Source organism: Haliaeetus leucocephalus, unplaced genomic scaffold, assembly GCF_000737465.1.
Source record: "Haliaeetus leucocephalus isolate CR32 unplaced genomic scaffold, Haliaeetus_leucocephalus-4.0 Scaffold246, whole genome shotgun sequence".
Lineage (NCBI taxonomy): Eukaryota > Metazoa > Chordata > Aves > Accipitriformes > Accipitridae > Haliaeetus > Haliaeetus leucocephalus.
In genome coordinates, this window is record NW_010972682.1 from 306702 (window position 1) to 319841 (window position 13140).

Sequence of the window (13140 nt, forward strand, 5' to 3'; positions counted from 1 at the left end):
GGCCCCGGGGGGAAGGGGGGGGGGGGGGGGGGGGTCCCGGTGCGGAGTCCCGAGCCTCGGGGGAAGGGCCTGGGGTCCCGGGATGGAGCCCCCCTGGGGCTGTGTGGCTCCCTGTACCGCGGTGGGCAGGATCCGGCCCCTTTCACCCCCACGGGGCATCCCCCCCCGCCACCCAGCCCGTCTCCGGGGGGTCCCAGCCCACCACAACCGGGACCCCAAGGGCTCATCCCAGCCAGGGCGAGGCCAGTGGCTAGGGGGTGAGACCCCGGTGGGACCCCCCACCTTCCCTTCGAACCCCCCCAGAATCACCGGTTCCTAAAACCGGAGCCGTACCACGATGCTCGGGTGAGAGGACCCAAACCCCGCTGGCAGAACCGGTAAGGAACCGGGCTTTTCCCCCGGCCCAACCGGCAGCAGGGTAGCAGGGTGCTGCCGGATTGCACCCCGTTTCCCGCTGTTGGCTTTTTTTGCAATCCTCACCGCTTCCGAGGTCGTAATCGTGGCTGCCGGCTCGCTGCCACGTGGAGCGTGTGGCCACGTCGACCACGGCCGCCCTGTTTGCTCACGGTGTCAGTGTTGATTTGCTTTTATTTTATTTATTTCCCCCTTTTTCCTCCTCTGCTGGGGCAGTGCCTCTCGATTTCCACCTCTCCCCACAATTCCTCCTTCCCACACCACGGAGGATGCTCCGGCTACCACCAAATTTCCACCAAGCCCCTTTTCCCTTTCTTAGGAACCCAATGGGATCCACCGGATAATTTTGGCATTAGTTTTCCTGGGTGTGGGGCGAGCCCCATCCTGCCAGGAGATTTTTCGGGATGGGCTGGATGGGATGGGGCAGTGTCAACCTGTGGCTTTGCAGGGCTGGTAGTGGCGAGTGCAAGCATGCCAGCAGCTTGGGCCGCAGCTCGTTGCAAAAGCCATGCCAGCGCTTTTTGGGGAGGATTTGGGGCGGGGGGTTACTTTGCTTTTTGGTCCCTTTTGGGGAAGGGATTGGGAAAGGGAGTTGGGGTTGGAGTTCCCTCGAGAGCTGCAGTGCTGCTGTTGTGCACAAATCTGTGCCCAAGTGTCGCCCCGGGGTTTATTAGCATCGCACGGCTAATGAGCGCGCTTCGTTAATGTGGTCGCAGCAACGTGGCAGGAAGGAGACTCTCGGACAGATGCGGAGATAGTGAAAACAGGGTTTTGCTCCCCAAAGTGAGTTGCTCTTCGCCACTTGCCTCCTTGCATGGCAGCGGCTCGCGCTGTGCAACGAAAGCGTCGGGGTTCAGGGACACAAGCGGGGTGGGAGCATCTTTGCTCAGACACAAGCAGAAATTGAGGTGGATTTATTTTTTTTCCTTAATTCTGCTTTTTTTTTTACCACCCCCCCTGTGGAACCAGTGCCGCCCGGTCCCGCCGTGACTCGGGAACGGGTGGCCTTGGCAGTGAAGCGTGGTCCGGCCGCCGGCTTTGATCCCCACGGCGCTGAAAGCGGTGACCCCGGGGACCGCCTCGTCCCTCCTCCTTTACAAGCCGAAGCTTCCTCGCCCTTGAAGTTGCTGGCAGGTGCCCTTCTCAGCTCCAGGGCTGCACCATTTCCAAGGCAATAAAAAGAAAAGGAAAAAAAAGAAATAAAAGAGGGAGGGGGACTCCGAAGAGGAGGAGGAGGAGATGCCGGTGAATGGCTCCCGCAGAGCTTGTCCATGCTCCGGCGGCAGCGGCTCACAAAGAGCAGCCGCGGGAGGTTTGCTCGCGGTGGGAAAGTTCAGTTTTTGCCGGGTCCCGGCAGAGGGTTTGCAGCCGGTGCTGAGTTCTCGGTGGCCGCTGCGCCGGACAGGGCACCGGACACCAAATCTGCTGCTCCAATTTAGCCGAAACTGAAGCGCCGCGGGGTCTTGCACATGTTTTCCTTCCCAGCGATGCTGCAGGCAGGAAAAATACCCTGGGGAAAAGTTCTTTCTACGCGACCAAAAATATTTCGGCAAATTTTGAGGCTTTATTTTAGCTTTGTTACGCTGCTCCTGGCGTGCACGGGGAGGATGCGGGGGGGATGCTGCAGCTGCTGGCTCGGTCACGAGAGAAACTGCTGGGAAAGTCCCGCACTCGTGGTGGCCGGATCCAGCACACCTCGCAGCATTTTTCAAACCTCACTTTTTCCTGGTGTTTTCTTTTTAGCACAGATTTACGCCTGGAAGAGCCATGGGGGGATTTTACAGGTCTCCCTTGCCCCCTTGCAGGGAGTGAATGTTATTAATGGAATATTAATTATAGATGAATACATATTAATATCAAGGGGTTGCAGCCGAAGTACATCCAGTCTGTGAGTTAACCTGCGGCTGCTTCTCCTCCTCCCCAGGTTACCGGAGCAGAGCAGATCATGAAGCACCCTGAGACCCCGCGTCCCTGAAACACCCATCACCGCAGGGAGGACCCTCCAGAAACCGCACGGGGCGGAGGGGAAAAAAACAAAATGAGGCTCTTTCGGAGACGCTACAGCCCCTTGAAGGTGGCTTTGGCAGGCGCCGTCTTCGTCATCTTCCTCTTCATCCTGCAGAAGGATGTGGGGAACAAGGACCCGAGCGAGGAACCCTGGTTGAAGAACATCGTCCAGGGGAAGGACCAAGTCCTCGACCTGATGCTGGGGGCGGTCAACAACATCCGAGACTCGATGCCGAAGCTGCAGATCGGAGCTCCGGTTCGGCAAGAGGAACCACTGCCTGGCGCTCGCTCCTGCCTGCCCGGCGTCTACACAGCGGCGGAGCTTCGGCCGCTGATGGAGAGACCCCCCCAAGACCCCGCCAGCCCCGGAGCCGACGGCAAAGCCTTCAAGAAGGATCAATGGACGCCGGAGGAGACGAAGGAGAAGGAGCAAGGTTACGAGAAGCATTGCTTCAACGCCTTCGCCAGCGACCGCATCTCCCTCCAGCGAGCGCTGGGACCTGACAGCCGCCCGCCGGAGTAAGAGCCGTCACCCAAAGAGCCCCGTGGGTCCGTTTGCTCCCGGGGGGTCGGGGTGGGCAAGTTTAAGGGGAAATAAAAGCAGACTGGGGACGGGCTGTCACCAACGGGATCGAACGGAGGGAGGGCTGAAAAAATACATTTTTTTAAATTTTTTTTTTCCCTCTAATTTTTGTCCCCTTGGGGTTGGTTTTTAACGGCAATGGGCAAAAGCCAGCGGAGGCTCTTTGTGTGTCCATGTACCTGCTCGCGGCCGGGTGGCTTCAGCATCTCCCCCCCTTTCCCTCCCCTCCCTCTTTCATTTCAGCCGGCTCCAGTAATCGGACTTTTTCTTTTCTTAGCCGAGTGGAACAGCCTCAGACCCCGCTGGGTTGGGAGGGGGAGGCGAAGGAAGAGGCATAAACTCAAGAGATTTCCTCGCTTGCCCTCTGGCCATGGGCTGCCGGATTAAAGCATAGCCCCCCCCCCAACCCCTGCCTGCTCAAGGGGCTGGGCTGGGGAAGGCTTGGGGGGGGGGATTTTGGGGTGGAAAAAAGGCTTGAATAGGAGGTAGAAACCCAGCCCTGGTGTGGAAACTGCCCCCCCCCCCCATACCAGCAGGCGATTATCCGTGCTTAGCAGGTGTAGCAGTGACAATGGGGGGGACACCGGGGCCCGGCAGGCAGCAGGAATGTGATTCACTCGACCGGCGATGGGGGGAGAGGTAGAAATCAATTGAAATCCAAGCGGCGATGAGCTGAGAGCCACCGGGGCCAGGAGCTGCTCTCCTGCTGTGGAGTTTCGGCGGGGGGGGACAAGGGGTGTTTTGTTTCTGTCTTGCCCCCCCACCCCATCTTTCTTAGACCGCTGCTTTTCTCTCTCGGAGGTGCATCGACCAGAAATTCAAGCGGTGCCCCCCCTTGCCCACCACCAGCGTCGTCATCGTCTTCCATAACGAAGCTTGGTCGACGCTGCTGCGGACGGTGTACAGCGTCCTGCACGCCTCGCCGGCCCTCCTCCTGAAGGAAATCATCTTGGTGGATGATGCCAGCACGGATGGTGAGTGGGAGCCGCGGTGGGATGCAGGGGGATGCCAAGCATCTCTCCATCCCTGGGAGCAGCGGCTGTGAGCCACTCGAAGGAGAAGCGGCTCATGCCAAGTCTCCAAGCAGCCTGGGATGCATCCGACAGCTCTTCCACTTTGTTTCCCATCCACCCAGGAGCACCCACAGGGATTTTTTTTCCCTTCTCAGGCATTGCTGTTAACCCAGCCCTGGAGAAAAACTGGGCGTTCCTCCCACGTCCTGCAAACACCTCATCTGTCAGCCGGCTCGCCCGCCAGGCTGCAAACCTCATTAGCTACACCCAGAATAAATTAACGATGTGGTTCAGTGCTGGGGCACTGGGGAGGAGCGGACTTTGCGCTCGCCCCAGAGATAAATGCTTCCTTTCCGCCTCCGGCGTCTGCATGGGCTCCCAAGGAGCAGAAACCTCAGGGTGGTGCAGGGTTTTATTGCCCGTGAGCTTGGCTCCCACTGCAGCGGGGACAGGGTTGGATTTGGCATCCCTTCCCAGGATGGGTCTCAGGACATCCCAGCTCTTGCTCGGGTTTTGACTTGGCTGCATCTGCCAAAGAGGGAGAGAAATCCCAGTTTCCTTTGGTGACACCTTGTCCGCTGTCCCTTCCCTCGATGACAGCTCGTCCGCTCCGTCCCAGTGACATTTCAACCGCAGGGCATGAGACCTTCTCACCCCATCGTTTCCCTAATCCCTCTCTAGTGGGGGATTAGACGAGGCGGGTGGCCGGCTCCTTTGCAAAACTCCCTTTCTTTAGCCAAAAACACTCTGGGATTTGGAGGAAAGGAGATTCTGTGTGTCCCCAGATCTGAATGCTGGTGCAGGGTCTGAGCAGCAGCTCCTGCGAGAGGATGGGATGGCATGGCATGGCATGGCATGGGATGGGATGGGGCAGCAGGGTGGGCTGGTGGGATGCAGGGACTGGCATCTCCCCCGCTCCGACAGATCTGATGGCTCTTTTTGCCCCACCTCAGAGTACCTGAAGGATGAGCTGGATCGCTACGTGGAGCAGCTCCAGATCGTGCGAGTCGTGCGGCAAGAGGAGCGTAAAGGGCTGATCACGGCACGGCTGCTGGGGGCCAGCGTGGCCAGCGGGGAGGTCCTGACCTTCCTGGATGCCCACTGTGAGTACCCACCACCTCCTGGGGGTCTCCAGGTTGCTGGGGCGAGGGGGGGTGAAGTTATCTCCACTCAGTGGCCAACCCTTCCCTGTGTCCCAGGTGAATGTTTCCACGGCTGGCTGGAGCCCCTCTTATCCCGCATCGCCGAAGAGCCCACAGCGGTCGTAAGCCCCGACATCGCCACCATCGATCTCAACACTTTCGAGTTCTCCAAGCCCGTTCAGAACGGCAAACAGCACAGCCGGGGCAACTTCGACTGGAGCCTGACTTTTGGCTGGGAGGTCGTCCCACCCCGGGAGAGGCAGCGGAGGAAGGATGAGACCTTCCCCATCAAGTAAGTCATCACGGGGGGGATTTTTATCCACTCCGGAGCAGGTGTGGTGGTAGCAAAGGTTGGATGAGCCTTGGGAACACCGTGTCCGGACCCAAAGGCTGCAAAAAGAACCGGTTGAATGTGCGCAGCTGCTACAGGGTGCTTAGGGAGGGACAGACAGGGGTGGCAAAGAGCTGGGTGCCCTGTGCGAGGAAATTGCCCCTTCCTCCAGTTGTTTTTGCTCCTTTTTCCAACAAATTGGCATTTTCCCTGTCGGTTTTGATCCCTCCAAGTAGGTGATGCTGTCCCTTCCCAGCAGAGTTTCCCCCATGGGATGCTTGTCTTGAGGGATCTCAAGTGGTTTGTGCCTGGGAGAGGATGCTCAGACATGATCAGAGCCGTGGGGCTGGCAAAGGAGAAATCTCCCTTGGGATTTGGTGAATGTGGAGCCATAAAGGACCCTTTGCAAAAACACCTTTGAAATGCCTCCAGCCATCTCTCTGCTCCTGCAAAGTCTCTCATTAAGGGTTTAATCACTGTCTTGTACCTTCTTGCTCTTGGATACCCAGCTACCTGGGCACAGGGTGGGCACCTGTGCTGGCACAACAGCAGGACTGCACCAAAACCCCAATTTTTATCCCCTTATTTAGCATGCTGAGAAACACTGAATGGTTTTTCCCACTGCACCTCTCTGTTGGTGCCCCACGATAAGCTGGGTGCTCCCACCGGGAGATACCAGACACCCTGCCTGGCCCCATCCACGTCCCGTCCCCTGGCTGGCGGCAGGGCTGGCTTTGTGCAGAGGTCACCCAGGAGATGTCCCTGTCCCAATAAAGGTCCCTTTTACCGTGACCCGGCGGTTTGGCTCCCGGCGTTGTCTCATCTCCGCTCGGCAGGAAAGCAGCAGCTCAGCGAATCCTTTTTTTATTTTTTTTTTTATTTTTCCTGAATAAAAGCAAGTTTCTGTTCCAGCCTCTTCTAAAGATCAGATGGAAAAGATTAGAGAAGCCGGAGGAGTGAATGGGGCGCCGGCCGCTGCGCTCTAATCTCCCCCCTTCTTTTCGGCGACAGGTTTTCGGTAACAATATCCCCCTTTTGCTTTGAGTTGAGAGCTGGCGGCGAGGCCCCTCGGTGTCACGCTGCCACCGCCACTTCCGTCCCCTCCTGGCAGCTGGGTCCAGCCCCTCCACCAAAGCCACCACATCTGGGGCACAGCTGGATGGGGTAGGGAGATGGGGGGGACACAGCTGCAAAGTGCTCACAGTCGCCGTGAGGGCCCTGATGTCCCCAAAACTCAGACTTCTGCTTTTCTGTTTTTATTTTAACCCTATTTTGCCCCCCCTTCTCCCTCCCCTTAGGTCCCCAACCTTTGCCGGTGGCCTCTTTGCCATCTCCAGGTCCTACTTCGAGCACATCGGCTCCTACGACGACCAGATGGAGATCTGGGGGGGCGAGAACGTGGAAATGTCCTTCAGGGTAAGGATGGGTCGGTGCCATCTTCAAAGGGTATCTTCAGGGATGCTTCTCGTTGGGGGGCACGGCGGGGGGGGGTTGGACCCCCCACACGTCTCAGGCGTTGCCTCCCTGTAGGTCTGGCAGTGTGGGGGTCAAGTCGAGATCATCCCTTGCTCCGTCGTGGGTCACGTTTTCCGTTCCAAGAGCCCCCACACCTTCCCCAAGGGCACCCAGGTCATCTCCAGGAACCTGGTCCGCCTGGCTGAGGTCTGGATGGATGACTACAAGGAGATCTTCTACAGGAGGAACCAGCAAGCTGCCCAGATGGCCAGAGAGGTACCGGGCATGCCGGCGGGCTTCTGGTTCTCCCGGGTTGGGGACTGATCCTGCTGGGAGCTCGGGCCTGAGCAGAGGGAGGAGGTGGGCTCAGCCTGCAGCTGGGAAAGCAAATGCAGGCGGAAAGATATAGCCAAAAAGCTATTTTTTATTTTTTTCTTTTTGACCATAATGCGTTCTAGTAGAAAAACATCAATTGTTAAAATTTTTTTTACAACACCAAAACGTTGTGCTGTTATGCCAAAATGTCCCAGCCCCCTCGGTGAGTGGCCCCAGCCTGAGGGTACCTGCTGGGGGCTGGGGATGTCTTGCAAGACCCCACCACCAGTCTGGGTCCTGGGCACACCGTGGCAGATGATGACAAAGCTGGGAGGACCCCTCAGCTCTGAGCCCCAGCTCGGGAGGGGTTTTTTTGTTTTTTTTCCTTGCTGGCTTCGGAGGTTAGTTTAATTTTCTCACGTGACTTTGTCGATAGAAGACGTATGGTGACATTACAGACCGGCGCAAGCTGAGGGAACAGCTCCACTGCAAGAACTTCACCTGGTACCTCCAGACCATCTATCCAGAGATGTTTGTCCCTGACCTGACTCCAACTTTTTACGGAGCGGTGAGTATGGGCATGCCTGGAGCATCCTGCTGGGCTCAGTCCTTGGCTAGAAATAACTACGGCAGTGAAGTCCCCAAAAGGCTGGGTTTGGGGTTTTTGCATCTAAACCAGCGTGCTGGAGGGTTTTGGTGCAGCCGTGTCCATCACTGGCTGGTGGGGCTGGTTCAGGCTCTGACTGATGGTGAAAGAGCTGGAATCCGGCAGAGTTGGTTTGGGGCGAGTTACGGGGTGGGGGACCGGTGGGGATGTGGCGTTGGGTTAAATCGGGTGAAAGAGCTGAAAGCTTCCGTGAGCACCGTGCCAGCATTGACATGCACAGGGCGGACTTGAAAAACCGAGCTGGGGACGGGCAGGATGCGGAGCGTCGGCTCCATCCCCGAGGATGGAGCTGCCAAAAAAAGCCCCTTTCCTCCAAGCCGGTTGTTGGGGGTCTAAGTCCAACCTTCCTCAGCCGGGGCAATGTGAAAGCAGCCGTCGGATGCAGCGACAACCAGGACGAGGGCTGGGTGCTGGCTGCCGTCCCGGTTTTAATTTACCTTTGTTTCCCAAAACCTCGTCCCTGGCAGCTCTCATGGCGGGATGGAGGCATTGGCGCGGGCATTCCTCACGTCCTGGAAAGGACAAGGGACCCAGACATGGCACCTAGTACCGGGTTCATGTTTGTACAGTGATAATTAAGTGCCCCACAAAGCCCAAATCCAAGGCAGATCCCTACCCCGGGACGTTAGAGCCCAGCTCACCCCCCTGCCCCTTTTCCCCCCCCCTCCACCACAGATAAAAAATGAGGGCACCAAGAGCTGCCTGGACGTCGGTGAGAACAACCACGGTGGGAAACCGCTCATCATGTACCCCTGCCACGGGATGGGGGGCAACCAGGTGGGCACCCATCAACCCCCCCCCCCCCCCGCGCTTTCCCCTGGGGGTTACTTTCTCGGGGTGCAGTAGCATCATGTCTCCTCTCTGCTCTTGCCCCCCCACCCAGTATTTTGAGTACACGAGCCAGCAGGAGCTGCGGCACAATATCGGGAAGGAGCTCTGCCTGCGAGCGGGATCAGGATCGGCCGAGCTGGGTGACTGCCAGTACCGAGGGAAACCCGGGCGGGTGCCGGCTAACGAGGAGTGGGACCTGGCGCAGGTGAGAAGATGCGTCTCCATCCCGGGAATCACCCAAGGGGATGGTGGCATCGTCCCGTCCCCCCCCTCCTCCGTCATGGCGATGCTTCTCTGCCGCTTCCCCCTGGTCGCATCCTTTCTTCATCCCACCGGCATCGCTGAGCTGATGCCGTCTTTATCTTTTGGCAGGACCGGCTGATTAAAAACCCAGCCTCCAGTACGTGTTTGACGGCACGAGGGAAGCACCCAGCGATGGTTCCCTGTGACCCGACGGACCCCCACCAGCTCTGGTCCTTCACCTAGGCAGAAAGCAGAGTGGCCCAAGCCCCCGGCCGTCCCCAGCCGCGCTCAGGAAACCAGAATCCAAAAAAAACTTCCCCTTTTTTTTTTAATTTAAGAAGCGAAAGCCTTAAATATGCTGCATTTCACGGTTGCCTTGAACTAAGTCCCGTGCCTTTGGAGCGGGGAAAGCCCAGGGAGCCGAGCTTGGCCAGCGGTACCCCACAGAGCCCAAAACGCGGCGGTCGTAGTGATGCCTGAGGATGCTCTTTGGTACCCAGCTGCTGCTCATCCTTTCCCTCCCCGGCTCCAGCCAGAGACTCAGAAATTCGTATCGGGCATTGAAAAACACGGCCACGCCGCCCTGCACGTGAAAGCAGGGTGGGAAACTCCTGCCAGCGAGGAGGAGGATGGTGACCGGCCATGGCTCATCCAGTGGGAGGGTGGATTGTGGTTTGTCGTGGCCCTGTGTGGGTAATGGAATCCCCCCCAGCTCCCAGTACTGCCAGGGGGCTGCCAGGATCTGGCCCTCGCCCACCATGGCCCTGCAAGCATTGTGTATCGCTGCTGCCAGGGTGGGAGAAGTTGGGCTGTCTGCCTTAGATATCAGGCTTGATTTGGGGGGGGGAAGTTAGATTTTTTTTTTTTATTATTTTATTATTATTATTATTATATGATGATGATTCCTGGGTGCGATTCTGCTCATCCTGGTGCTGATCTGGAGGAGAGTTTTTTCTCCGGATGGCACAGCTCGAACGCACCGCTGCATCCTCCCGGAGAGGCTCTCACCAGCACCTGGGTGCGAGATCTCCTCCTTCCCCTGGTTTTCTTCAAGCCCAACTACTGTAGCTGCCACTTTCGTTGGCATTTCATTTAGGGGGGGTGGGGGGGATACCCCTCCTGGAAGTGGTGTGGGGGTGGGAAAACCTGTCTTTGGATACATGACCTCAAATAAAGAGATGATTTATTTTACAGACATCCTGTCTCCAGCTTCCTCCGAGCTCCCACCCCTCCTCTGATTTAATTTTCCCCTCTCTTCTTGCCCTGGAAACTCCCTTTTGCAGCCCAAAAGTGGGTTTAAAGCCACTTTTGCAATGAGGCATCACATTTGGGGTGGTTCAAATTTGGGTTGGGTTGTCCTGTGCCAGGTGGAGGCTTCACTGCCATCCCTTGCTGTGTTCCCTTCTGTGCTGATAAAACAAATAAGTGATTATTTGGAGACCATTTTCACCATAAAATCTTATGTTTTCCTTAGAGATAAGAGCAGAAATGCAGCAGGTGCTTTTTTTTCCTTTCCTTTCCTTTTTTTTTTTTTTTTTTTTTTTTAAGCTGGGTGAACTGATAATCACCGTTATCACAACTGCTGTTTTCCAGCGACTGCTCCATCAGTGGAGCAAAAACCTCAATGCCACAGGTTGACCCCGCTCAGAACAGCCTCAATTTCTTTTTAAAGGGGTAAAAAATGAAACTGTTTTGGCCAGAAATCAGGTTTTTCTTATAAACTACATTGGTGTTTCATTTAACCTCAAAATAATGCCCCATGGAGGTCATGGCCGGTCCTGGCTCTGGTGCTGGCTGTCCTGGGTGGGGTGGGGTTTTTCTGGAGTGGGTGAAGGTCTTGACCTGCATTTGCCTCAGTTTCCCCATCCCGGCAGCGATGCGGGTGCCGTTCGTGTGTTGGATAAAACTCTTGGAGGCATCGCATGAATAAATGTGATACGAGGACCACAGCTGGGGCATCCTCAGGGACTGAGACCGGCAGAAACTCGTGACAACGTTGCCTGAGGTGTGCAGAAGAGGAAGATGCAAAAGCAGGTCATTGTCTCCTCGGGGATTTGGGCTGCCTGTGCAAAGCCGAGGGAGACTTGGGGTGCACCCAGGGTTTTTTGGCCCTGGCCTTCGGGGCCATGTGTGTTTTGGAAGAGGGACCAAGGCTGCTCCATAGGCCCATGTCACCTGGTTTTCTTCCAGTCCCTCCTCCTCCGTCCCGTTTAAAGCCACTGGGGGTGCAGCCCCCACCACAGCCGAAGAGCTGCCGTGGTCCAGGATGATGCTGCAGCTCGTCCTCCTCGCCGCCCTCGCCCTCTGCGGTGTGTCTTTCATGGGAAATCGCCAGCCTCGTTAGCTGATGACGACCCCCCCCCGTTATGATTCGCTTCCCCCTCCACCTCAATCCTCTCTCCCACAGGACGCTGCTCCGAGCAGGATCTCGATGAGGTGCAACGGGTAGTCGGTGGGACCGAGGCACGCGCGCACTCCTGGCCCTCCCAGGTGGGTCCTTCCCGGGGTCAGCCGGTAAATCCCATGGGGGTCTCAACCCACCGGGACCATATGGTGAGACCCCCCATGTTTCGCATCCTCCCCGCCTCCAGATCTCCCTCCAGTTCTACTCCAATGGCAACTGGCATCACACCTGCGGAGGGTCCCTCATCCAGAGAAACTGGGTGATGACAGCAGCCCATTGCGTGGATAGGTGAGTGGGTGCGGGGAGCCCACCTTTTTTTCATGGAAAAGCTGTTTTCCACCAAAAACCTTTCCAAGGGGAAATTTTGGCTGCCCCAACCTGGAGAGCAACGGTCCTTTAAGGTCTTTGCTGGTCCTCCATTAAGAGCTTACATGGACCATCTCTGGGAGCATCTTCTCCTTGCACTGAACCTTTCCATACTAGCTTACAGTTAAAATAATAATGATTTATGGACTGATCCTGTGTTTTTTCGCCTTCCCGACAGTAACCGGAACTTCCGTGTCGTGGCCGGCGATCACAACCTCTACAGGAGCGACGGCAGCGAGCAGGTCTTCAGCGTGAGCAAGATCATCATCCATCCCTATTGGAATAGCAACAACGTCGCCGGGGGGTAACGCACGTGGGGAGGGGGATTTGGGGGGACCATCGCTGGAATTGACGTGGGGGGGTCCTTGCAACATCCTCTCCCTCCTCTCGCCAGCTACGACATCGCCCTGCTCCGCCTGTCCAGTTATGCCACCCTGAACAGCTACGTGCAGCTGGCGGTCCTGCCCGCGGAGGGATCCATCCTGCGCAACAACTACCCCTGCTACATCACGGGCTGGGGTCGCACCAGCAGTGAGTGCTGATGGGTCATCCCAGCTCCAAATCACCCCAAAAATATGGGAAACCTGGGGGGCTGAATGATATTTTTAAGCCCTTTGAGGTCCCAGGAGGCATCACGCAGGGCTTTGCTGGGGGTTGCCCAACGTCGGGTGGGATCGTGCCAAGGTTTGGGGGTGGATTTTATGCGGGAAAAGGGGCTCGGTGGCTGCTGTGGGCTCTGCTTTGGCAAGGGGCGGGGGGTTTGCGGTGTCTCGCAGGTCTTTGCCGGCGTGGCGTTAACCGGGACTCGGTTGCGTGCAGACAACGGGCAGCTCTCCAGCGTCCTGCTGCAGGCGTACCTGCCCGTGGTGGACTACCAGATCTGCTCCAGCAGTTCCTACTGGGGCTCCTCCGTCAAGACCACCATGGTCTGTGCCGGCGGTGACGGCGTACACTCCGGCTGCAAGGTATGACCCCGGCATCCCGCTTTTCCCCCTCCCGTCATCCCACCGGCATCCCATTTCCTACCATCTCACCTGGGTTCATTGGTCCGGCAGGGTGATTCGGGTGGTCCCCTCAACTGCGAGGTGAACGGGCAGTACCAGGTCCACGGCGTCACCAGCTTCATCTACAAATACGACTGCAACACCAAGTACAAACCCACCGTCTTCACCCGCGTCTCTGCCTACATCTCCTGGATGAGGAATGTAAGGCCACGGCAGGGCTCAGGCAGCTGGGGGGCTGAGACCTGGCACTATCATTGCACTGATGCACCGGCTGTATCCCTGCTCGGCTCAACCGTTGCCTTTCTTCTCCTTCCAGGTGATGGCCCAGAACTGAGGGGTGGCAGGAGAAGAGCCCGGTCCCCACA

The 13140-nt window shown here is 57.3% G+C and overlaps 2 protein-coding genes across 2 annotated transcripts; both read left to right on the top strand.

Annotated features, from left to right (window-relative positions):
• Positions 1 to 2452: 2452 nt before the first annotated feature.
• GALNT6 (polypeptide N-acetylgalactosaminyltransferase 6) lies at positions 2453 to 9244 on the top strand. Its single transcript, XM_010568505.1, has 10 exons — positions 2453 to 2940; positions 3806 to 3978; positions 4971 to 5120; positions 5217 to 5451; positions 6789 to 6906; positions 7021 to 7221; positions 7697 to 7828; positions 8603 to 8704; positions 8811 to 8963; positions 9131 to 9244. The coding sequence occupies exons 1-10, from the start codon at positions 2453 to 2455 to the stop codon at positions 9242 to 9244; spliced, it is 1866 nt and encodes a 621-aa protein (XP_010566807.1).
• Positions 9245 to 11270: 2026 nt separating this feature from the next.
• CELA1 (chymotrypsin-like elastase family, member 1) lies at positions 11271 to 13109 on the top strand. Its single transcript, XM_010568538.1, has 8 exons — positions 11271 to 11310; positions 11409 to 11491; positions 11593 to 11693; positions 11950 to 12075; positions 12166 to 12302; positions 12591 to 12736; positions 12827 to 13039; positions 13092 to 13109. The coding sequence occupies exons 1-8, from the start codon at positions 11271 to 11273 to the stop codon at positions 13107 to 13109; spliced, it is 864 nt and encodes a 287-aa protein (XP_010566840.1).
• The last annotated feature ends 31 nt before the right edge of the window (positions 13110 to 13140 follow it).